Source organism: Myodes glareolus, chromosome 2 (genome assembly GCF_982192425.1).
Source record: "Myodes glareolus chromosome 2, mMyoGla1.1, whole genome shotgun sequence".
In the NCBI taxonomy this organism is placed as follows: Eukaryota; Metazoa; Chordata; class Mammalia; order Rodentia; family Cricetidae; genus Myodes; species Myodes glareolus.
Window position 1 is genome coordinate 23,592,780 of NC_142027.1, and position 27,425 is coordinate 23,620,204.

At 35.2% G+C, this 27,425-nt stretch overlaps 1 protein-coding gene across 5 annotated transcripts in view; it reads right to left on the reverse strand.

The window, feature by feature from the left end:
- Nucleotides 1–1,332: 1,332 nt before the first annotated feature.
- Nucleotides 1,333–27,425, reverse strand: part of Usp25 (ubiquitin specific peptidase 25) — a 105,314-nt gene continuing 79,221 nt past the window's right edge. For 3 of the 5 annotated variants that reach the window (XM_085685705.2, XM_085685707.2, XM_085685706.2), the window contains 9 exons: nucleotides 27,047–27,186; nucleotides 22,783–22,896; nucleotides 20,663–20,758; nucleotides 12,927–13,105; nucleotides 11,789–11,867; nucleotides 6,637–6,716; nucleotides 3,360–3,483; nucleotides 2,214–2,409; nucleotides 1,333–1,918 (listed from right to left, as the gene is read on the reverse strand). In XM_085685705.2, the coding sequence (XP_085541831.2) occupies nucleotides 1,746–1,918; nucleotides 2,214–2,409; nucleotides 3,360–3,483; nucleotides 6,637–6,716; nucleotides 11,789–11,867; nucleotides 12,927–13,105; nucleotides 20,663–20,758; nucleotides 22,783–22,896; nucleotides 27,047–27,186 (1,181 nt within the window). In that variant the 3' untranslated portion in view covers nucleotides 1,333–1,745. The remainder of the gene's footprint in view (nucleotides 1,919–2,213; nucleotides 2,410–3,359; nucleotides 3,484–6,636; nucleotides 6,717–11,788; nucleotides 11,868–12,926; nucleotides 13,106–20,662; nucleotides 20,759–22,782; nucleotides 22,897–27,046; nucleotides 27,187–27,425) is intronic. The other 2 variants (XM_085685711.2, XM_085685710.2) reach the window with 1 other exon arrangement.

The window sequence follows — 27,425 nt, forward strand, 5'->3', positions numbered from 1 at the left end:
TGTACATCAATATAAAGAAGTTCACTATTTTGTTAGGATATCATAAAATGTCAGATAACTAGCAAAACTGCAATAACACGTAAAGTTTCTAGACTTTTAAAAAGACAAAGACCAGTGTAGAAGTCTACCCAGTAAAGAATGCTAAACCCAAACACACTTTGATGCCCACATATGCAACAGCTAATTTTACACAGGTCGGGTCCCAATGCCCCCTCAGGGCTGTCTCACCACCCAGCATCCCCTTCACAAAATCACCAGTGTTGTTTAGCTTCCTCTGGCACAGCATTTATCAACCTGTAGGTCTCAGCCCCTCTGGGGTCACATATCAGATATTTACATTATGAATCATAACAGTAGCAAAATTACAGTTATGAAGTCGCAATGAAATAACTTTATGGTCGGGGGTCACCACAACACGAGGAACCATATTAAAGGGGTGCAGCATTAGGAAGGTTGAGAACCACTGCTCTATTGGATCTCTTGTGAGAGGCACTTGTAGAAAGTATTGGTTTGGTGACGACGCTAAAACAATATATATACATACAGCATAATAATACATTTTACTATGCTAACAAAGTATCAATTATAAAGGATTTTTTATAAATTCAAAAATATATGGGTGGTAACAGCATTACCTTTAAAGCATTAATCTAGACTTCCATTCACACTATCACTTCATTAATCTTGAAACAGTAGCTCCATCTATAAAATATTCTACAGCCTTTACTTTTGTGAAAAAAAAAACCAAAGGCAAATAAAAAGGTAGGATTCTTAGAATTCCTAGTTGAACAGTATCAATTTCATTCACAGCATTGATTAGTAGAGGACATTTTCATTTAAAGTAGTATATAATTTACAAAAATAGAATAATTATATAATGAAAAACATTGCCCTCCATTATGAAGAATACATGTATGTGCATGTATGCGTGTATATGTGCACATTTTCTTTTTAAATTTCACAATAGCCCTTATTCAAGTACTTTTTTCAGGTTTCTCTTGAAATAGTCATCTTTTTATATTATTTACACATACATAAAGGAGCAAACGCTTAATCTAAGAAAAGGTTAAAAGTTTCAGTGCAGCTCGACTTAAAACCAGGTCACTCACTTCAGTGAAAATTTGACTGAATACAGCATATTTAGGTCCAAGAAGTCAGTTGACACAGACACATTGAAGTACTAAGTACTAAGTACAATTCCAATATGGTACCATTATAGTAAACAAAAGGGCTATTGTTTTATGCATCACCCAATGTCAATCCTATAACTAAATTCATTTATATGTCTAAAATACACACCAATTTACATATACCTGCTTACAAACACATTGGTAGCCATAAATAAAACTTTATTCTTTATTTCATTTACAAGCTACCAAATATTATATATCGTACACAGTGCTGAACACTTAATGGCTTAGTCTTGGAAGTTCCAGACTAAATGGAAAGCTGTTGATAAAGAAAATGGAGAGGCAATACTGCAACAGAAGATGGCAAAAAACATAGTTTTACCACAAGAAATCAATTGATTTGTAACTATATATCGGTTCCAGATAAAACAAAGTCTGAATGCCATGTGATTCTCGGCTTTATTGTTTGCAGTCTGGTTAAGGTCGGCATAGTCGTTTTGTGTTTTGCAGTTATTAAAATAAAAAGTTAAAAACTCTAGCAGCAGCAAGCAAATCCTGTGACAGGAAGATGGGGTAAGAAAAGAGTTTCTATAGTGTGTGAGAACTCTGGGCAGTTTATCTTCCATCAGCAGGAGTACGACTGAGGGACAACATGATTCGGGCGAATCTCTCACAGAGTTCATGCGCAGAATAGGAAGGTAACTTTGGAGGCTCATGGAAACCTTTAATCTCGGTAGAACAATCAAGCAGTTTTGGCAGGAAATCCGTCAGCTTTTCTTGAAGGTTTGCTGCAAATACAAATAATTAGATCTACCTAAACACAAAGAAAAATTAAAGGACTTCCTACAGTAGGTTTGTTATAGGAGAGGATTCATTTAAAAATGCATGAAATTACTGCCATTTTGGGGATATATTTTTTTTTTAAAGTCCATGGCACAGAAACGTGCACATATTAGCTTGTAAAGGAGGAAAATGGCAACAGGGTGAGCACGGAAGTGCTACAGAACATGAAACAATGCCAACACAAAACAGCGTCTGCTCCTCCATCCCACCCAGGTGCGTCTCAGCACTGTTCACACTTACATTCCATCTCCTGCCCTAAGTATGAACACCATCGATTCCTCATATCTTCCACAGCAAGGATGTCTTTCTCTTCCATTTCATCCACCAGCAACAAGGGCAAGAAAGGAACGATAAACTCGTTCATAATAATCAAGCCATTGTTCACTTCTCGGTCCTCTCCAGACTCGAACATCTCTGCTGCTTGTTCATTTAATTTCTTAATGGAGTGAGAGAAGAGAACATACTTTACAGTTAAGACACTGCACTAAAGACAACATGCTAAATATGTTCTGACAGTAGTCAGAAACAGCAGTCGTCAGGGATAATAATATCATACACAAAAAGAAAGTTCTCAGAAAAACCTCTGCACATAACAAAGGTAACAGAAAAAAAGAAAATAAATTCATATCTTCCCATAATTTCACTAAAAACTGCAAAGACAATACTTTACATTAAAATTAATCTAAACTAAATAGTTCTAAGAGAAAACTTTTCCTCAAAAGTCCACTTAAAAATTCTTTTCTTATACTTAATTCCTATTACAAACCTAGAGAGGTTTTATTCATTATTTTTTAAGAATAAAAACCATTAAATAACATAGTTATTTACTAGGTATTGGTAAAATGGAAGGAAGAGGTGCCAGAGTCAATAGTGAGATCAATGTAGTCCAAGTTTAGGGGAATTTGTAATTTTAGACAGGAAGGCCAGTTAATACAGTGTGTATCAATAATGTGCTCTGTGTCTGTAAAATTCAGTAAAGTAGAGCAAAATGTTTTGAAAGTGACTTTTAAAAACCTGCATTGAAAATGATATTTTAGAGAATTTGAAATATTTGTTTAAAAACTGCCAGTCTCCAGCAAGAAATAATAGTCAGCATGTTCAATGAAAATTTGATACTATGCAAACTAAGTACAACATGATTTATGTCTCAATAAACAAGGTGTTTGTTGTACAGAATATCATTCTTCATTATCCACCAATAAAGGGAAGTGGTAATCTAAAGATAGAATCTGGAAATACAATGAAAGCAACCATCTTTCATTTAAAAATCATTTTCATACAGATATACTACAGTTTTTATCCTGACAGTATTTATAGTAAATTACTTATGTGAGAACTGGAAACTGTCCAGCAGAGGGCCAATACAAACACATTATGTTCACTCACCAGTAAACACTCCCTTCTGTAATGTGATATCAACTCTCCATCATGCCCTCTGTAAGGACCCTTTGACAAGAGCTCTCTGTTATTCTGATAAGCACAGATAAGGAACAGCAAGGAGTCTATATAACTTAAAATAAACACATGGCATTAGTATTTCATTATTATAAAACGATCTATAATTATGAAGTGCTGGGAGGCCTGAGGCTGCAGTCAGAGGCAAGCTCTCTGAGCTCCCCACCTTCCCCACCCCCACATCCACTGTAGGCACCCTGTTCTCTACCTGAGCTCACTTAGAGACTGTGTCTACGCCTTGATCTCTGATGGGACCCTGGACACAGTTCTCTGAAGCAGCTTTCCCACTGCTACCCATTTGGTAATTAAGTATTATACTAGGAATATTACAACAGAACCATAATTTCAAGGATGATAACTAAGACTTGCACTAAGATCTTTATCACAGGAGTGTGCTGGAATAAAGCTGAGCAGACCCTCTGAAGCTGTCTCCTGGAGAGTTACCTCTGCTATGCTCACAGGCCCACAAAGCTCTCTGTCGTTGCTTTTGTTCCTTGTTCTCAAGGACTAATGGCCAATAGACCACAAGGAAAAATAGAATCTCACAAAAAAACAAAGTATATATTTAAATGTCTATTCTCCATGACATTAAAAAGCTACAACACATCAAGTTCACCAACACACTTTCTTAACAAAAGCAAAACCCAAAGGCAAGAGGCATATTTTTAAAGTAGAACAAAACAAGAACTAAAGGAAATGGGAGAAAGGCCTCAGCTGAAATTCAATAGTTCCTTCTGTTGTCGTTAGTATATTGGGGTCTTGATGTTGTCCTCTCATGACCAAAATTTAAGACTGATGTGAAAGCCAATAATCAATGTGTTTAACACAATATTCTCCTGTGGAAAGATTATTTTTTCTTTATACTTACAAATATCATTTCTCTCGTGCAATGTCTATGTAAGTAATGTTTTCTTTATGTATACATAAAAAGTATCACAGGGAAAATGCTCACAGCAGATGGTGGGTGTGCAGAAAGTAGGAAACACACAATTTGGGAATTTCCTGGGACAAATTAGGAAGGGTTAAACAGGTAAAAGAGTAAGGGTAGAACAGAGGAGCAAGAATGGGGCAGGATAAATTACACCAAGACCTTTAGAAATAGACATAAAAAGGCATACGACTTAGCTTCCATATACACAAGCGTTTATACACACACATGTACATACAAATAAAAATGCATGCATACGCACACATGATTCTTAAAAGTATTACCCTAGAGCAGGGCAACAATGCCTCTACCAGACACTAGAAGAAGAGAAATAAACTGAGTTCGTGGTATGATTTCTTTTGGAATGGTTGACCAGTGAAGTTTCCACAAACCCCACACATTACAGGCTCTACTGCCTTGGGTTAATTCCCAAACTTGCTGGCAAGACCCTATTGCTGAAGACAGCACAACTACAACTGACCTGGCAAGCCAGGCCTATCAGTGCAATAGTGGCACATTATGGGAATAACTAACCACTTTTTGATAGGATTGAAGTATCTGTCTATATGAAGAAAACTCAACTGGCACCATTATTTGGCTAAGAATCTGTGGCTAGATAAGTTGTAGGCACTTGGCAAGCATTATACTATGAAGAGTAAGTACTAGTCACAAGTGGCTTGAAGAATGTGGCCAAGACTCATAAGAAATTGAATACACACACACACACACACACACACACACACACTACATATATATATAGTTATAGACAACTTGTCAATCACAGTTGGTAACACCAGGTTGAACAGCTACATTCTCAAAATAAAGGCCCACTTGCCATTAAAAGCACACCATAAACTTACTAAAGTTTATTAACAGAAAGAAACAGGTCAGTCATCATTTTGCTTGTCTGACATAAGACAATGCATTGAAAATAAAGCATGCATAGATCTAATCTACATGATCAGTAAAACAAAGACAAGATCTCCTGAATAAATTGGGAGCATGAGGACCTTGGGGAACGGTTGAAAGGGAGGAGAGAGGCAGGGAAAAACGTAAAGCTCAATAAAAATTAAAAAAAAAATAAAAAAGGAAAGAAAACAGCTTATTAAAAATAACTAGTTAATAAGTTGTTACCAAGGTACAAATAAATATACAGAGAAATGAATACAAACTATCAAAGAAGAGAAATGACAAGTACATAGAAGTACTTTTTATTAATAGTTAAAATACTGATATGTTTCTATCTTATTAATATTATTATTATTTTAGATGCCATTTATATTCTAATAAAGTAAGGGCATGGATTTGTGTGGGAGAGAAAGTATGGAGAGTGTGGGGGAGGGGAATTCATAATCACAATATATCATATTAAAAAAATTTTCAATTTAAAATGAAAATAGTTAAAATAACAATTTCATAGCTATATAAATTGAAATCATTACAAATTATCTTCAATTTAAAATTTGTGTATTATTTAGAAGTTTCTACAGACAAACTTGTTTCTTTGTGAGTGTGCAAAAGAATTAAACCTTGGGCCATGTATATTCTAGACAGCAGGATATCACTGATTATCTTTCTCTAACAGATACTCTTTTTATGGCACTTGGGGGTTCAGATAAGAACACAAGTATTACCTGTGATTTACATCAACAAGAAGAGGAAGGAGTAGAACAATCACTATCATCACAATAGTTTTTAGGAAATTTAGCCAGCAATACATGCTTGACTATCAGCTCTTTTCCTCCCCAAATTTTAAAAATGGGTTTCATAAAAATTTTCAATTATAGTCCACTAGGCATCAATGGACAAATCCAAACCCATGGTCACAATAAATTATGGTTAAATTCAACCATGGTCAATTCAATGAGCCACAAAACAAAATGGATAGACATGAATGCTTGAGAGAAATTGGTAGGAAGAAGCTGAAAAGGACAGGGAAGAAATGGGAGAGTGGTCAATATGTAATGTATTCACATGTGAAACTGAAGGCCAAATTTGAATTAAATTATTTACAAAAAACCTGTGAAAAACAAAGAAATTAATGTCAACTTTTTTGGATAAGTTTTATTGGATAAAAGTATAGTATAAAAAAAGAAAATATATTTTATATGGAGGATATGTGATCTCATTATATTAAATTTGTAATAATCTGCAATCTAAAATTGTTCCAAACTAGGACATTCATTAAAACGTATGCTGCACAATTTGCATTGGATGATAATCACAGAAAAGAATTAATAACAAGAACAAACCTTTTCCGTATTTGTCCATCTGTCTTACCTTTCTCTCTGGAAATTTTCTAGCCCAATAATGAGATACATAGTTGTTTCTCTGAATTTCTTATAATCTTTATGCCACTCCTGTATATAACATATTAAAGATGAAAAGTAAAAGTAAGGTAAGAATCTTCATAAAACAATGCACTGTTCTGATAGCTATGAAAATGAGGGGAAACAAAAAATTAATATTATAATAACTTAGGTAGTATACACTACTGTTTAGTAAAATAATAAATATAAAAAATTTTAGGCATTTACTCATGGATGAGAAATTAAACAACAAAAAATATATATTACCAGAAGATTAAGAATATAGGATATAAAATAAAAAATAATAAAATTGCAGGATAATCAAATTGCCATTTTCCCATAAAACATTCTTCAGTATAATTTTTTACTAATAAGTTATTATAATAGTACAGAGTGGAATGGTTTATTCATACAGTTCTGTCCAGAGCGCAATCCTGTTGCTTGATACAGAATTTTAGGAAAATAAACATCATAGTTCACTTAATATTATTAAATGTGGGACAATTTTAAATGTGTTGTTGAGTACTCTATTTACCTGATATATGATGAAAAGAAAGTCCCACTCCCAAAACACAATAATGAATTTGAAATTTAGGCACTGGCAATGCTGAAGTATATATGGGCAGACAGTCTATGGCGGTTCTGTTGAACTTGTACATATTGGGTTTCATGGTCTAAGTTGATGAGAGCAACTGACCAGATATCTTCCTCAAACACAATAGTAGGGCATAGATACTCAGGGCCAACAAAAAAGCAGTTTTGTTTTTAAAATGTTTAATAGATAATAGTTCAAAAAAACAAAGCATTCGGTATAAGGTTCATCTAAAGGAAGTTCTGACAAAACTGTACAACTTTTCTGGGCATATCATGATGAGCAAATGGAGAGGAGAAATGTCCTCTACGTTGCCCTTTACTAGAAACAGAATTTTGATTTGATTAGCTGGTGTTCACAAACTGATACAATTCCACAGATATGTTACCCAGTTTGGAGCTGCCTTAGCTCTCAACAGCAAGGTCTCCTGCAAAGGGAAAAGGAGCCTTTGCTGATGAGGCAGACCATGTGACAGTGACGGCCAGGACTGTAGTGTGTGAGAAGTCATGCTCTTCCAGTAAAAGAGCACTTGCCAGTATGAACACTGAGCTAGAGAGGCATGTGGGTCAATGTTTGCTGATTTATTCTGTACTGAGACCAAACAAAAGCACGAGAGTTATGTAGAGGCTAAACGACGTGCTATTTAAATGCCTATACAATTAAGAATACAGTAGTAAAGAACATGATGCTTCAGAACAAAAATATAGTGATCCTATCTTTCAAAGTAACCTGAGAAAAGGTCTGGAGAATCAAAACACTTAAAAAGCAAGCCCCATGGGTATGGGAGAAGAGATCAACCAATTAAAAAGGCAGAAATCAACAGTTAACATATAACAAAGTCATGGGCATGGGGAACATACTCTAAAATACCACTGGCTCCAGATTGTATGTTCTGGTCACAACTCTCTGCTCAATACATTTCGCTTACAGGTAAATAATTTTCTTTGACTTTCTGTTCACTTTGACTTTTAGACAGCTTTATACAACTTTCTCAGCTGAAAAGGACTTTAGAGATGGAGATGATATCAATTTCATTCCTCAGAGTTACTAATAAAAGCATTCCAACTAATCAAAGACTTGCTTGTTATTTCTGGGATACATGCTCATACAGGATATTATCCAAAAGGTTTATGGAGGCTGTGTCCTGATTTCTAGCAAAGTAAACGTTCTAGTCATTTTTAGGGTGTCTGGTTACATTGCTTTGTATTTCCCAATCATATTATTAGGCTCCATAAAAATAAAGTACACAAGTTTTTCATAGGAATTATATTTGGTCTGTACTATGCTAAAAAAATCAATACATTTCCAATATCTAATATTTGAAATACCTTATGTGCATTTTTCAGTTTCTATTGTCTCCAAATAAGTTTTATAATTTTCTTATCAGATTTTATGTACTTATCTTTCTAAATTTAATTTTAGGTGCATCACAGTTTTGTGTGACTAGAAACAATGCTATTTTAAAAATACACCTTATTTTTAATTGTTACTAGACCATGAGATAAAAGTCAGTAGGCAGCAAGATCTCTGTTTCAAGGCTATGGTTTTTGAATCTGTATTGTTATTTCAATATCTACATAAAATGTGCAAATAATGATAACTATGTTTCTTCTTTTTCAGTCTTGTTTACTTTATTACATAAATATATTTTTCTGGCCACAAAAGTAAATTTTTCATCATTCACAACCTTACACATTTGCAATATTTTTAAGCTTCTTATTTTTGACACTGTTTAGTAGATGAAAAGATGTTCTTAAGAGATGAGTACTTTCTCTGTTGCTGTAATGAGTGATTACCTATTAAATATAAGATAATTAAGTTCATATAGCAGGGAGTAATGGGAAGGACGCAAAAATAAAGGAACACTCACACTGTTGCTGGACATATAAAATAGGCAGCTGTTAAGGACATCAGTATTGAGCTTCCTCAGAAAATGTATAAAGCTACTGTGATATCCAGCCTTGTCACTCTGAGACGCATACCCCAGGGATATAAGTTAGCACACCACAGAGACATCTGCCCTTCACGTTTACCGCTGTGCTACTCACAAGACTGAAAATATCGACTAAGCCTAGGTGCCTATTAATAGATAGCTAAGAATGGGTAGCATACATACATCTGCTTTTATTCAGTCATAAAGAATGAAATTCTGACATCTATGAGGAACTAGATGGAACTGGGAGTCATCATTTTAAACAAATTAAGCAGAACCCAGGAAAGACAAAAACAGCATCTTTTTCTCATAACGAAAATTTACATTTAAATATGCAAATAATACATATATTAAATATATGTGGAAACATAGTCATGTACATGTACATACAACAGAGTGAACGTATTAGGTAGGGCTATTTGGGAAGGGAAATGAAATGGGGATGGAGAGATGGCTTAGTGGTTAAGAGCAGTAGCTGCTCTTCAAGAGGTCCTGCATTCAATTCCCAGCACCCACATGGCAGCTCAAAACTGTAACTGTAATCCCTTGCAATCTGATGTCATCTTCTGGGGTGCAGACATACATGCAGACAAATACCCATATACAAAAATAATTCTTTTAAATAAAAAAGTCAGAGACAGGGAGAGAAATATGAAGGCTTGATGTGAGCATGGTGGACATAGTGGGTTCCCAGTCAGGGCAAAACAGGAAAAACCCAAACATATAAGGCCAGGAGATGGATGGACCAGAAAAGGTATGTGGAGACCAAATGGGAGTCCACAAAGAGCTAAACACACAGTGAAATGGTATAATGAAACCACTGTCCTATCTTCTAATTAAAAAATGTAATAGAAATAAGTTTGTAAATAAGAAGAGATTAATGAAAGATATACATAAAAGTAATTTTAATATAAATTTTAAAATAGTGTTAATTTAAAAAACATAAATAAATACTAGAAGCTTGAACTGGGTCAATAAAATATATATTTAAAATAATGTTAACCAAGGATTTTGTGCTCCCACAAAATTCTCATAAGCCATGACGTGTTGACGTGTGTGTGTGTGTGTGTGTGTGTGTGTGTGTGTACTCTCAGACAACAATGTCTCAGCATACCCAATTGAGATGACATAAAATAACTAAAATGAGTATCTAGGCAGGCTGTGGTGGCGCACCGCTTTAATCCCAGCCCTTGGGAGACAGAGGCTGGTGGATCTCTGTGAGTTCAAGGCCAGCCTAGTCTATAGAGCTAGTAACAGGACAGGCTCCAAAGCTACACAGTAAAACCCTCTCTCAAAAAACAAAACAAAAAAACAAACAAAAAACAAACCAAAAAATGACTGTCTAAGATGTATGATGAAGCAATGGGAAAGTAGAAACTGCAGCAATCTGTGTAGATAAAATGGCAGCTAAGAATGCAGGTTGGTTCTGTTGGCTAAGTGCCATCAACTCCTACAACTGACACCTTCAGGAAGTTCATCGCCCATCTGTGCCTCAAGTGCTCATGTACACACCAGTAATAAGACGGCCTGGGACTAAGAGCATGCACCACCACTTTTAGCACTTTTGAATTCTTTAAAATATATTTGTGTCTGTGTGTGTGCTGGCGGGGAGACGAGAGAGATGTGTCTGCCATGGTGTCCGTGTAGAGTTCAGAGGAGCACTCTGAAAAGTTGTCCCATGATACCATAAGCTACTATCTGGATTAAGTCAGTCAATATACCTGCCTTATGTAGAAGAGTACCTAGTACGCTTTTCATAAATCTTTGCCCTTTCAACATTAATGTGACATATCAAATGTTTTAAACTAGAAAAATTCTCTATAAAAGTAATTGAAAACTAGTTGATATAATGTAAGAACACGACATGTGAACATAAAAAACAAGGATTTTCTTTAAAACATTTGGGTCTATAAGCAACTGTACCAAAGTTATCTAAAATTATTTACTGAAGAATTGGTATTAATTAATTCTATTAATTTAAAAATTTAACTTTTATTTATCATCTATACAAGCCTGTGGTGATATTTTGTTTGCACTATAACAAATAAAGCTTGCCTGAGGATCAGGTGTGGAGTCAGATAATAGTCAGCCATAGAGGCCTGGAAGTGATGGTACACATCTTTAAACCCAGCACTCAGGAGGAAGAGGCTAAGGAATCTCTGTAAGTTCAAGGCCACTCTGGAGTATACAAGATTGATACAGTCTAAAATAGAAACAGAACCAAGTGGTGGTGGCTCACACTTTAATTCTAGTTTTTGGGAGTCACAGGCCTTTAATCCCAACACTAGGGAGGTAGAGACCAGAAGGGATATGGCTGAGTGGAGAGGGGAATATAAGGCAAAAGGAGATAGGAGCTCAGGGCATTCAGTCTGAAGACTTGGAGAGAAGGGTACCCCCATTCGATCAGAGGATTTTGCAGAGGTAAGAACCAGCAGAGATAAGACTGCTCTGCTTCTCTGATCTCTCAGTTTTCACCCCCTAATATCCGACTCCGGGTTTTTATTTTTAAGAACTAGAACTCGTGCTACAAACACCCAATCTGTGTTATGCTGAGATCAATGAGGGCAACTAGAGGGCAGTATTTTCAAAGCACGCTACCTCATATTCCTCCAAGTTTACTTCTTCAGGTTTGATCATTTCCAGTTTGGCTTGGGCAACTTTCATTATGTTGTGACACCTTCAAATATAAGAAATACATTTCTAAATCAAAAACAAAATCCATAAAAACTGTAAAAGTATGTTGCATAAAGCCAAACTACCAAACACATGTAACAACAAAATCTCCACGAGTGTCAGTGTGGTAGCTCAACAGTTTGACCTAAGCAGGGTTCATCCCCCGAACTCACAACTGCCCAGAGTGTCCTCTGACCTCCACACATGCACAATGGCAGGCATGTCTCTCTCCTCCCACTTCCTGCCAATGCACATACAAACACAAATAATATTTTTTTAAGAATTAAAAAAGAGCCAGATATGGTGGCACACGCCTTTAATTCCCAAACTAAGGAGTCAGAGTCAGGAAGATCTCTGTACATTTGAGGCTAGCCTGGACTGCAAGCGAGTTCCAAAAGGCAACCTGGGTTATATAGTATCTCAAAAATAAAATTAAAAAAAATATTGATTAACTTGAACCTTTATACCTTGGGCCTATTTCTTTTAAATGAAATTCAGTTGAACTAGAAAACAGATTAATATTAACACGAGACATTCTGACAATTAGTTATGGGTGAACAAAATTAACTATTTTCAATCTTCTTTTATAGAGCAAAGAATTTTCAATGACTAGACATTTCTCTCCAATGATTGTCACCTTCCAGCAGCTAGGCGAAGAGGTTTTCCTAAGATGAGGGCACTGTTGGCTTTGCACAGTGTGGTTAGAGCTTTTGCTCCATCTGATGAATCAGGAAAGCATGACGACAAAATTACCTGACCCCAAATCTGCACAGTACAGATGTTGAAAAGTCACATTTTTCTTTCATAGAAGAGTTATTTCTTTATTCATAATTTGTAATTATCCAAATTACTTTTAACTCAAACTATAAAAGGATATAGCTAGAAAATTTAAAGAAATGGCAAAGCAAATACTGAAATTAATGAAAGAAGAGTTTTGAGTTATATTTATTGTGTTTTTGTACATACATATAACTTACACTTATGATTAGCAAAGCAAGACCTAAACCAGAACAATAATAAAAGTATGAGCATGTGAATTAGATGCTTTATGCTGTTATATTACCTCTCATCAAAACTCAAATTTCTATCTCCAAATTGTTCGAGTAATGTTTTCTCAATGATTTTCTTTGGAGCTTGGTTCTGGATAAAATAGACCAGCACATGATGTAAACGGTAATCTGTTTCTGGTGGGGTATCTTCTTGAGCCAACTTAACCAGCCTTGAATATTCCAATTTAATTGCCTAGAAAACAAAACAAGAACAAAGGTTTTTTGATCAATTATAATTTAAAGTTCTCCACTATTATAGCTGTATTTAAATGTTTGGTTTTACCTTTTAATGGGTAAGTAAGCTGGTATATATAAGAGTCCCCATAGCCCATACTTTAAAATTCTAAATAATCAGCTACGTAGGACCTTCTGCTATCTTACAAATCTCTTTGTTTCTGCACACAGAAGTGGTCAAACAGTGTGCCTCACTCTGATGTGATTCACACGGTAAGATTCAGGTTTTGGGGTCCGAGATTTTCTGTCTTAAGACATCACCAGGGAGATGCTGTGCTGTTCTCCACCGTGGTGCACCTGCCACACTAGGCTACGTTCCCAAGGAGAATGAGCCAGTCCGGAAACTCCAGGCTCTTTCAGACAACAGCACTACTACAACTGCTTTGCTAGCAGTCACACCAAGGCCCTGGAGTTCCAGTCACCTCAAAATGAAGGCTTTCTTACAACAACAGTATTCAAATTTTATTACTATAAAATTAATGATTATTATAAAAGTAATGATTATTATAGATGCTGTGGTATCACATGTTCCTTTAACCGTAAAATACTTTAAAATGGAGAACAAATAACACAAAATATTAATATATTTTTCAGCATACAAGCACAACCTAAATGATATATAACTATAAATATGTGTAGACTAACATATCAAATACTGCTACATTGATCACATGAAGTTCACATAACTAAAATTAATTTTCAAAATATTCATTTATTTCCTGTTTATATCTAAATTCTAACTCGGCTAATCATAAAATAATTTGGGTTGCATGCAAGATATAATTACAAAAAATCATTCAATTAAAAATGGTTTATTAGTTTATTCCCTTCACTTTATTTTCATGATTAACTTCCTCAAGTAATTCTATAACCTATATTGCTATATTTCAGGGGAAAATAACTATAAATATTTATTGAAATATTTCACTTATGTCATACGACACTTAAAAGGTTAATCAGTAAATTCTATGAAACAAAACATTAAAAATAAAACAAGAATATACATTAAAGTTTATAGTAAGCATGATAAAACTGGATATGAAATAAATAGCCATAATGGAAGTGATGAGCTACTTATTTGGGATCAGTTTAATGATATAATCAAGAGACCCTATTGAAAATTTATTTGAAAGCATAGGTTTTGATAAGATAAATATATATAAATATATTATATTCATCATAACTTGCAAGTACCATTTTGTAATAAAACCTTTATGCATATAAGAACAATGTAAAGAGTAAGATAAATATCAAGCAAAATTATGAAACCTTATTAAATGTGATACCAAAAGATGACATATTGAAAAGTCATATCTGGTTCCTTTCTAAAATAATCTAAGTATCAAACATAACTTCCAATTTCATCCTAAATTAACATATGAACATAAATACCATTCAGATTCTTTAAGGGTCCAAGGAAGGTGTAGTAATTAATTCTAAAAATCATTAAAACTAAAAAAAATTTCATCAAATATTTCATTAAAAAACTCAAAAATTAGCAAATATTTTCCCTATAAAATGTCAGCTACACCAATGGTGCATGAGGTGACATGTTCATTGCTTTGAAGTACAGCAATAGAATACAGAGACACAGATAGTTCCATGGAGAACTATTATATGATAAAAATGGCATTTTAAGTCAATATAAAACAAAAGATGTATTACAAAATTGTTTTGGAAGTTTTAGAACTTTTCCTATTTGAAGAAAATTAAAATCCTATAATCTGAATTATGGTTAAAAACATGGAAGGAGAAGAACTAATGGTTTATGTAACTACAGATTTCGTAGAACTATGTAAAAAGTGACTTACTAAAATTCATACCCCCAAAGAGTATAAAATACAAATTTTTAAACAGCAAAGTACAATTGGCAAACTATTGAATAAATTATCTTATCTCTCTTAACATGAACAAATAAAAATTTTCACAATATAAAAAAATTGGACAAAGTCACTACGCATAATATCACGTGCCTTTAATCCCAGCACTAAAGAGGCGAAGGAAGGCAAATCTCTGTGCGTTCAAGGCCAGCCTGATCTACAAGGTGAGTTATGGGACAGCTCCTAGAGCTTTTATAGAGAGAAACCCTGTCTCAATAAATCAAAAAATAAAGACAGTTATCACAAATACCAGCAGGGAAGATATTTCTTCAAATGTACTGATGCTCAGCAAAATCAAATACATTTAATCAGGTATTGAACTTTGTAATGCTCTATCATCAGATAATTGTAAACAAGCTAATAACCAACATATGTGAAGGAGCATGATAGGTAGTTAACAGCATTTAAAATTTGCAGGCATTTTGACTTCGTAATTCTACTCAACTATATTTGTGTTAGTATTCAGTGATAGAATGATGTTCACAACTAGAAGTGTCCCTAATATATCCAGCAACAAAGCTCTCAGTCATAGCCTTCAATAACTAACAATTTCAACTAAACTTTTTGTGACAGATATTTTCCAATGAGTTCTCTTAAATGGGTTATGTCACTTAATTTTTAAGATGTCTCAATGAAAACACTGGCTCTGATAATTTAATATAAGGTCCAAAGTTGCAGAATTAAGTGAGAAAACTTGGATTTAAAACCAGGCTCCTGATGACAGAGACCTTGCAAGTATCAGCTTCTTAAACTATAACAAGGGTGAATTCTAAGAATGCTGAGATCCTGCTTCCATGCTCCTAGTGTATCATAGCTGGACACACACTTGCATTTTCAGGTGTGGTGTGGACTAAGAAAATGTTTAAATGCATTCCTTTAATTCCAATAGAAAACAAAGAAAAAATCATGTGATGGATGTATGATATGTGGCATGAATAACTGCCCATTATACTATGGGAAAATAAGGAATAAACAATGTAAAACCCTGTATTAAGTTATAAATGTGTTGAGTACGTTTATGTGTAGAAAAACTTATAAACATATGAGAAAGTTTAAGTGAACGTACCTATCTACACAGAAAGAGACAGCAAACAGCTGGCCATTTGCCAGCTGAAGTTCATGTGCCAAGTGAAATAGCAAGTGAGAGAAACCATTCATAGTTCACTTCTGGATGTGGGTATTAGTTGTGTAAATGTCACTTTGTCTAAGAAGCAGTCTAGATACCACCTCTGATCTTTATTATATGTAAATAATCTTTATTCACTTACTTTCTTCATTATACAAATTTCAATTTAATTAATGTTTGCTTCCCCACTAGAAAAAAAAAAGATTCATTCAGGAAGAAAGAAATCAATCCATAACTACTAAAACTATATCCACTGGGCTAAAAGGCATGCCTTATAAATTGTTATATCAATCAAGAGTAGAATGAAAACAAAGGTAACAGTACAGCCATACTATGGAATACCAATGTGTCTACATATATGACACCCTACATACTACAAGCACACTCAACGACATAGAATTCTAAACATGTTTTAAATGCAGACACACTGAAATAAGCCAGGAGCAAAGGGTTTGAAGTACACAAGGCAGAACACAACACTAACACCAAGACTAACATCAGGAGGCAATAGATGCATTTGGTAGTGGGGCCTACAGGAAGGAACACAGAGGTGATGCAGGAGCACCTCAGGAGTTCTACTTCTAAGTCTGATTGGGGGTGACATGAGGTAACTTATGCTATTGTACTTTTAAGCATTCTTATAAGTACATTTTACATGTACAGAGTAAACAAAGGTGCAGCACTGGTAATGGGTACTAAGGTGCAAAAGGGTGCTAAGGTGTAAAAGAATTTCTATGTCTTTCAAAGAAAATACCAGCTATTCCTAGATTAATAATTATAATATGACACCTTTGCCCCCAGCCTATACATAACTTATAATAACCAGACTTTTACAACCGTCCTTTATTTTTTATCTTTTTGACTTAGTTTTTCTCATTGAAACAATTTTAAACTGCCTTTCTTGGGAATCTTATCTTTAAACCATTTCACTTAAGGATTTTTCTATTTAAAACGGAAACCAACTCTACCACAAAAGGTCAACTTGAGAAGGAACCAGGCAAAATACCTTAGTCCGATCTGCCTGCCTACTAACTCTTTCACACTACATACAGAAGGTAGACTTCTTTGTGGGAGGGCCCCTGTGTGACTCTTTCTAAATCAAGGTCAAATCTTAGCAGTTCACTTATTCAAACCTAACTTGCATTCTTCATTTCTATCTTCTGTAAGATGCCATTTCCATAGGATAATTTTCTATGATAATTCATATGTAATCTGCATCAACCAGAAATATCTTTTAAAAAGCAGTTTGACTATATGGTGACATGTCTCACCAGGCAAAGGCACTCATGCTGCAAGCTTGGTGATCTGAGTTCCACTCACGGAACCCACATGAAGCAGAGGAGAGAACAGACTCCATCAAGTTGTCTTCTGAACTCCCCATGTCCCCATGTGTGCCACAATGTGTGTGCACCCACACATACATGCACTTGTTTGCATCATAACACATAAATGAGCCATAGTTTGGAATACTTCATCAGGCCCAGAGTTAAACAGTTTTCTCTTATGATCAAAAATTTCTATAAATTCAACTTTAAAGGTTTTCTTGGTAATGTTCAAGACACAGAGAAAAACGCCATTCCCATTTTTAACACCTTCATAAATTAGTCATTGAAAAGAATAAAATATCCTCTATATCATTCACAGAATAGAGGAAGATGGGTGCAGCCATCCTATGCCAATACTCTGCTTTCATCCCAGTAGGCTCTAGCTATCCTTACAAGTGAGGTTTGGACACAGAGCTGGGGAGCACTATCAGGGTGCAGTGGAGAGGAGGACTCAGGGCAGGAGACACCTGCAAAAGACTCTAACTGCAAATAAAGGCCATGATCCTCGTGTTAACAGCCACTAGTGAATCTTCAAACTGTCAGTTTTCTGTAGCGTATCTTGAGAATTCTTCCTAATATTAGATTCAGCAAAGACTACCACGTATAACATTTATATGGGTATTTATATTTATTAGACACTGAATGAAAAATGAAATTTATGCCCTGGCAGTGCTGAAGCATACATGGGCAGCCAACTTGTCCATATTGGGTTTCATGGTCTAAGTTGATGAGGATGACTGATCAGATCTCATTACAGATGGTTGTGAGCCACCATGTGGATGCAGGGAATTAATTCAGGACTTTTGGAAGAGCAGGTAGTGTTCTTATCTTCTAAGCCTTCTCTCCAGCTTCCTAAAAGGTACAAAATATCTAATGGTCTATTTAATTAGTCCCTGTCCCACAAACTAGCTTCTCATTTGCTTTATAGCCTGTTTTTTTCATTGTACATCAAATTCTGATTATATAAGAGGTGGAGGAAATAAATAAGAAAATACAAAAAATACATGATATAAATGTTCAAGGTAATAATAGAATTCAAAGCAATGAGCTATGCACAAATAATAAAAATGCAATCCAGGTTGAAAATTTAAAGTATAAAAAGATTTTTCTGAGAAACAATTGGTAATATCATGGCTGTAGTTGGCTGAGTGGTTAAAATCACTGGCTGTTCTTCTAGAGTATCTGAGTTCAAGTCCCAGCATCTACATGATGGCTCACAGCCGTCTGTAACTCCAGCTCCAGGAGAATCTGATGCCCTCTTGTGACCTCTGTGGGCACTAAATGAAAGTGGTGCAAGGAAGAAATGTAAGCTAAAAACATAGATACATAAAGTAATACTAAAAAGACATACGTAATACTGATGAGAAAGAGAGAGAGAGAGAGAAAGAGAGAGAGAGAGAGAGAGAGAGAGAGAGAGAGAGAGAGAAGATTCTAGTAACAGGTAGAGAGAGGAGCCAATGACAAATACAGAAAACTACAATGAAAAAATTAAATATATGTGTAGAGGCAATTAAGGGGAAATGAAGGGCAAGAAAAAAGTGTAGTGGTTGAAAGAAAATGGCCCCCAAAGAGAGTGGCACTATTAGGAGGTGTGGCCTTGTTGGAGGAAGTGTGTCTCTGTTCAGGCAGGCTTTGAGGTCTCTTTTGCTCAGGCTTCTCTCAGTAGGACAGTCAAAAAGATGTAGAGCTCTCTGCACCATGTCCGCCTGCATGCTGCCATGCTCCCTGACATGATGATAATGGACTGAACCTCTGAAATTGTAAGCCAGCCACCCTAGTGAAATGTTTCCTTTATGAGAGTTGCTCATGGTGTCTCTTCCCAGCAATAGAAACCCTAAGACAAGATGGGATGGAAACACCATCTACAACTTAGGGCAACTGTAAAGGACACAGGCAGCAACACTACTGCAAATGCAGAAGGCATTTGAATGCCATCTTCCTTCCTATTCTCGTGGCCGTTGTATCTTTTTAAGAGACAAGTTTTTTAACCTTTTTGCATGAGGTCTTCTTAAGAGACCAATAAATTTGTCCTGGGACCAGTTTGACAAAAGGTTTACAATTTAACACTTCAGTTGGATATTCAAAAAGTCCAACAAATATCCATAAAATTGACTAATTTCAACAAATTCAAAAGTACTTACTGAGAAGGCAAATAAGTGTCTTGCTCTTGTCCCTTACATAGGGCTGAAGAAAACTAGCAGGAGGGTGTGGCCTCTGAAGAACAGAGGAAGTGATGACAAAATTCAGAAAATAAAGGGACAGTTTGAAAATGATAATATCAAAAAGGATTAGATGCTGACTCGTTTTTTTTGGGCGGGGGGAGACAGGGTTTCTTTCTGTAACAGCTCTGGATGTCCCAAAACTTGCTTTGTAGACAAGGAGGGCCATAAATTTACAGAGATCCACTTGCCTCTGCCTCCCAAGTGCTGAGATTAAAGAACTACCTCACTACCATCCCAATAAAACTAACATTCTTAATACTGACCCTTTTTAAATAGCCCTAAGACAGAGGAAGGGGATATACACACACAGAAAGAATCTTTGGTAAATTGTAAAAAATTAACACACCATAACACACCACACATGGTGTTCTCATCTTTCAATAAAAAAAACCCGCTAAACAAACAAACAAACAAAAAAACCCTGAAAACTTTGTCAAGCTGACATACTTAAGGGGGAAGGTGTGAGATGTGAAAGGGAGTCAACTCTATGCCTTCCTGCTTCTTGATATTAAAAATTCAGTAAAAGACGAGTTAATAACAAGAAACTAAACATACTAATGAATAAATGAATTATTTTTAGAAACCATCAGAGAATTGATTTAGTATCAAATAGAAAACTTAAAGGAAACATATTTTAAAACTGACTGACCCATGGTGTAAACTCAAAGGAAGAAATAAGTTATTACCAGAAGCAATTATACAATCCTTTATATCCTTAATCTCTTGATTAAATTACTAACAACAAATAAAACATGCTATTAAAGTAACTCAGGTAAAATGTTCTGATTTTCTTGAATTATCTGCACTCAAAAAGAAAAAGAATCTTGGAATCTTACACACAAGCAGCTCCCAGATACCACCAGGTTGTCATGATTCATTCAGAAGGAAAACAGAAATTTGTTTAAAGAAACAGGATGCTGTAAAACACTACATTTTTTGAAAATATGAAAATGTTAATAGTACCTTAAAGAACCCTGCTTCAGGACCACACCTGTCATACACACTCCTGGATTTACCTATCGCCATGATAATACCTTGCATACTGGGTGTCATCATGATCTGGCATAGAAATTGAAAGTAAGAATTTCTGAATGGTTAACAGTAACAAACAAAAATCTAAAACAAAGTGAAATGAATTATTTACATGCAACTTAAAAGCCCTTTGTTCTCTACTGTGGTGAATCAAATGATGCATTTATAAGAGAGCAAATGTTTTCTGGTGTACAGTAAAGCATCATTCATCTATACAGTGGCACAGCTGGCTAGCAAGATGCCTTTGTACGAGCTGCAAAAAGGCATCTTTTTAACGTTGAGAATTGTAAACAGGCACCCCCTTCTGGACAAATTAGAAAAATGAATAGAAAAATGAATGCTTCTCCAAAGGAACTGTTTAGGGAAAAACAAAAGCTCTTAGTAAAGGAATAACTAAATTTGCTCAAGGATGGGTGAGCCTGAAGAACTCCATTGGATCTCTCTCCTGCTCCTGGGCAAGGCACCTCTGTATAACTGTACAACCTGCATATCTGCCCTCCATATGGCTTATCTTAAAAGGTCTCAAGGCACATGCACTGCTAAGCAAGGATGCCAAAAACGTACATCAAAACATATAACTCTGGCAGTAACAGCCTTTCCCACCAGGTGGTTATTAGTGAGTGATGACAATTCTTTCATAAATGCCACAATTAGCTCACACTGAAAACAAGCAAGTAGGCACATCATAATAAACTAGTACTTTTATTAAATTGTGTCACTTTGGATAATTTTCAAAAGCAAACATGGAACAATGTAACATAGTACTGTTAGTATTATATATAATAGTTAAGTACTGTTGTTATCAAAATGACTCCTTCTTGGCTGTTTGCATTTAAAATACCTCTGAAGTTAACGTGTTATAAAGTTGTCTTACTGAAATTTAGAGACTAAGGTCATTACCTCAAACTTGCCCAAACTTCCTCAAAGTTTGATTCTGGATTATAAAAGAAGGGTTGCAATTTGCCCAGGGCTCATTGCCTGCTTATGCAAATCCTCAAATCCTTCTGCCAGTTACTTACTGGCTTTTAAATCTAGTCCTTTAGTAGACATACTTTCTCATACAGGCACAGTGATACCAATGCTTCAACCCACTTAAAAGTTTGATGATTTATTCTTACATAATTGTAATTAAAATCAGGAATACATTTCGGAGGAAAAAATGATATTTAGAAAAAATATTTAGCACAATCCAATTCTTATCCATGATATGAACAATAAAGAGCTGTGGTAGCCAACAAATCTCTCTTCCCTTAAATCACACTCACCTCCCTAACTCCACTACCACTATTTAAAAACTGCTTATCTGTCCTCTCTCAAAATACAGAACAAAACCATTTTAAGAGTTTCAAGGAAAAAAAATTCAGAAAAGGAATGACAATAGTCCGATGAACTAAACATCTCAATTTCCATTGGATTAAAGAGAACTTTATCATAAGAAACAAAAATGACTGAAGGTTGTTGGGCCAGCTAAGTAGAGAGATAGTCAGAAGACAAGTTGGAAGATGGAGGTGCCATGGAAAAGAAACGTTCTAGGCACTCAGTGATGTTCACCAGCCATCATATTTGCTAATACAGATGAGTCTAGAGCAGCAAAAATATCAATTATCTATCTTGCAATGTGCTGTGTAGGGCTTTCTGTTGTGGTGGTGGGCAATGATGGGCAAAGTATAAAAGAAATTATACAAGTAAAACAGGTTAGGAAAATATCAATTATTTTTAAATACAAAATATTTATTATACAATTAAGTGAATCTTACTGCAATCTGTCAGCCTGAGAGTAAACTGAAGTTATTTCTGCATAACACAGTTTCAGAAACATAAAATCATTTTTTTCATCTATTCTCTAAGCTTACCTCTGCTCTTATATTTAATTTCCAAGTTCTGTTAGTAACTGGCAAGGTTTCACAGCATAGGAGGCAAAGCTGTATGTTATGCAGCAACAGACAGACGTTAAGTAGGTGGGTGCAGGCATGCCTGAGTGATGCCTAAGGCATTTGTACACATCAGCACAGAGTGAGTGCAAACGGTGCAGAACACTCCAGTCAAGGTACCTCGTCATCATACCCTCCCTCCTTTGACTCAACCATAAACTTCCCTATGTGAGGGATCGCCACCTCTACAACTTGCTGGCTAGAAGGTGGCTGGCTTGTGGCATTTTCAGGATTCTGCAGAAGAAAATCATTGGTATGCAGATTAGAAAAGACAACAATGGAAGCGTTCTCTTTACATGCACAGATTTATAATCTCTTTTCAGATATCTGGATTTATGAGGTATAAAATGAAGCCACTTCAAGATAAACATTAAGGACAAATTTATTAATCAAATTATAATATAAAACTGTAGCCTTTCTCTTTGTACTCCAAATGCTTAAAGTAGCTTTTCACAAAGTATTTTAGACTTACAGTATTTAAAATAAAAAAGACCCGAGTTGCATTTAGCAGTACTATTTAAAGCAGACAAACAGCTCTCGTTACTCCCAAAAGACATTCTTGCTATTTCTAAGAAAATGAAATTATGATCTACTCTAAGCCCAGCAGTTTGCAAGGGCAAAGGTTTCACATGGTCCTGTGTAACTGACAGGTTATTACTTGCACATCTTATTGCTCAGTCAGCAGATATCAGGCGCTAAAAGTACTTAGGCTGCTTCAGTCATTGCCATCTGCACCAGAACTTTTTTTTAGCAAAAATAAACATTAGTTCCAATACTAAATATGAATAACAAATTTTTATTTCTGTTTGAAATATAAGAAAATTTTAATGTTTTAAATATTTTCAACCATTATTCAAATAGACTTTAACAACAAAATCACAAGTAATAGCTAAGGACAATTTTTTTTAAAAAAAGAAATGTTTCTTTAAAAAAAATTTACTCTTATAATGCATTTAGGGTGCTCTACTTATCTGAATTTTCACCATCTTGAAAGGAAATACCCACCCTGTTCTTTTGTTGTAATCATGAGCTAATATTTAAGTATCTAGTATTTAACAGCTGCTATAAATGGCAGATATTGCCAAAATCATTACATTATTAAATTACTTTGAATAATTTACATTGTAATAAATTTAAAACAATAGTACTATCACACATATTTTGTAGAGATGTATTTGCTCTAATTAGAAATTGTTAATACTTCTAATATTTGAGAGATTGTGTGGTATCTTCATTCACAAAAGTGAAATGTAAGCCAGAAAGCTACAATCCATGTTGGAACCTTAGTGAGAATTGCTTATGAGCAAACCATCTAAAATGATATCATTTTAAAGACAGCATGGGGCAGAAGAGATGGCTTAGCAGAAAAGAGCATATACTGTTCTTACAGAGAAACTAAGCTCAGTTCCTAGCACCTATGACTGGCATCTCACGTTCACCGCTAACTCCAACTCAGAGGGACCCAGTGTCCTTTGCTGGGTTCCGTGGACACTTGCACTCTCATGTGCACAAGCCCACACACAGAGACTCACATACAGAAAAACTTTAAAAAATAGGAAATATAAACTTCAAGAAAAATCTACATGGTCCCTGTAAAACAACTGTGCGAGGAGGGAAATTTGAGTTAACAAAAACAAGCCCTTTTTGCTACTGTTAAGTTTCAAAGGCATAATGTTGGTAAGGATAAATTTTGGAAGAAAAGAGATTTTAACTGTATAAAACAGCTCAAACTGATTCAGAAGATTTTTTTATATAAAGTAGCTGTGCGTACACTAAAGTAAATTAGATGTTTATTTTTAATTTTCTATTATGTCAAATCTCATAGTGAATAAATTAAGAAAAACTAAACAAAGGCAACAAAATTAGAAGGTTCTCAGTTACCATGATAGAATTAATTAAAATAGCCCCAAACTCGCTGTCTGTATGATTTTGCAAAATAAAAAAAAATATTGTCACAGAAGGGAGTGATAAAATCTCAGAGGTACAGATTTTACTTCTGACTAGAAATACAATCTAGAGTAAGCTGTTTCTTCAGGTTTCAGTTTCCTTTCTTCCAGTAAAACTGAAGCGAATGTGAAGTAAATGAGTGTGCTTTGTTTTGTTTTGAGAGCAGGTGTTACTTTTGGGCATTTATAAGACACCCTCTTTAATATAATAATTAAATACAGAGAGTCTATTCTAAGAAAACATGTAAAATGGGCAGAAACTTTTTATTATAATAGCCTATTTATAATAATGTAAAAGTGGAAACAATGTACAATGGAACTGGGTAAGCATACAAAATTCCACTATTCAGTGGTAAAATATTCAGTAATTTTTTATTGAGTTTATAAGGTGAGAAAATATTTATCTTATAAGTTTAGGTAAATAAAAGAGACAAGACATAAAACTTCATGCTGCAACCATTCTGAAAATTTCAAACTAGTTAAAAATGAAAGAAAAGCAGAAAGGGCCCAGCTGACGGTGACGGACCACCGGCCAATCCACTAAAACCAGGCACAAAGATTCTTTCTTGCCATCAGCTTTCTACACTCTTACATATCCTAAAGTGTTCAAGTAGAAATCAGAACAATTCTCCTGAAAAGCAACTGGCCTGAACATTTGGAGACTGTCGATAGCGTCTGTGTCTCTAAGTCTTATGGGAGTCAAGCCTATTCTCCAGCTGGAACTTACATGCTGTGCACTATCAAGATACCTAGAGCTGACGTGAAGTGACCAGCAGCATGACGCCTGCTATCAAAATGAAACAAAAACAAATAAAGCCTCATGATAACTCCACAGTCACTTCAAATGTATAGGAAAAAAACTTGAAACTTAAGTAAAAAGTTTATAAGATTGTATGTCTAGTAAGAAGTGAAATCCACACACAAGTCACAGAAACGCCTATCTAAAGCCTGAACTCTCTCACTTTAGTTGCTAATACATGCTAAATAGAAATGTCAAAACATAACAAGAAATGACTGCCAGGCTCCTAAGCAATGATCCTTAGACCCAGAGCCACACTGCTCAGATAGAAAAAGTTTACAACTTCTTCAACAAGTTCAGATTTCACGGACAGCAGAGTCAAAGGAGACACCATTTCACAAGATGGTCAGTGTGGAAAACAACTAGCTTGCCAGTCATATTCTCTTTTCTTTCTTTTTTTCCCAGTAGATAAGAGGCAGCACACACTAAATTACCTAAATTACACACTAAATTACCTAAATTACACACTAAGATACCCACACCAAGACATCAAAGTCATGAAAATTTATGTGGGCATATGTGTGAGTTAAAATATTTATGATTAGCTGAACTAAAATGAAATGTAATCCTATATTACTCTAAATTATGTTATTGGTTTTCTGAGCCAAGCTAAAAGCATGATACTTCTTACGTTTTAATAACTCAAGGTGCCAATTTATAAAGACCTCAAATTAAGATTTTATAATGATAAAACTATTCTCTCCATACCTACTGTGTGTTCTTGTTTCCCAGCTATCCTGTTTCCATGGCCCACAAGAGGAGAGTTTTCAGACGCACGAAGCAAAATATTTTCCAAAAAAAGCTTTAGAGTTACCTAATATTCTTAAACTCATTTACAGATTCTAAGACATTTGCAGAATTTATAATCATAAAATAAAATATATTTAAATTAATTTTTATACTAAGAAGGCTGTAATATATTTTCAAGCTGGAAGTGAAAGCAAAAGAACTTCTGGTTATTTAGTTCATTACAACATAGCTAATAGAAAGTCTTACTGGAACGTTTAGTTAATGGAGGTCTTAAGTCAGCAGGCTATTGCTGAGACTGACTCACTGTCATGTAAATTTCTGAAGTAACTGATTTGCTTTAGTTCTCTGCAAACACAATTTTCACATCCTATAGGAGCTCTCATAAAGCTTGGGGGCTGGTCATATTCGCTACTAAAATTGGGGTGGGGTGACTATAAGACAAACTGGAAACACACACTGTAAGATTCTACCCAGAATACTCACAAACTGTACAGTACATCTATTTCCTAGTAATACTCTCACTTCTTGTTAAACACCTTCCACAAGACAATGGCAACTGCATCTTAAATTCCTAATTATTCCAGGATTGGCACATCACAGACAGGGATGGAGGAGAACATGAAAACTGGTATTGAACTTTATATATACTTCTCTTTAAATTCCAAGTCAAATGGACAATTTAGTCTATGATTGCTGATTCTTCTTATTCCTCTACAAGAAAATAGAAACTTAAGAGGGAATTTGAATAAAACCATAAGCTAAGGAAATGAGAGCCCACGCTCCCAGATCACGCTGTGGCAGAGCCATAGCATCCCCGCCTCCCAGCCATGGTAATTTTCCATTACGCTGTGGGAATGCTGTGTTCCGAGAGGCACAGAAGAGGTCTTACCGACTGTAAAACTGTCTCGGGCCCTTTATCTCCGTGCTCATGCGCTGCTTTGGCGATCACTCGGACGGTGTCTTCTTTCCAGTGTTTTGAGAAGTCACTCCTTGATGGCTGCTCCAGATAGTCTGCTCCTCCTGCTTGTGCTTCAGGAGAAAAGAATCAATTGTGCATCTTACATAGACCACGAGACACTAGATGATGAGGAGGAGCTTATTGCTAGCTCAGAAGTTTTGCTAGCACTAACAGTCAAAATTGTGCTATAAAATGTGACCTCCGATACACTAAGATCTTTCTAACAAAAAGTAACTAAAAACGAAATAACAAAACCAAGAGTACTTAATTATATTTTATGTAAGGAGATTTTTCTACATGAAAAGCACCA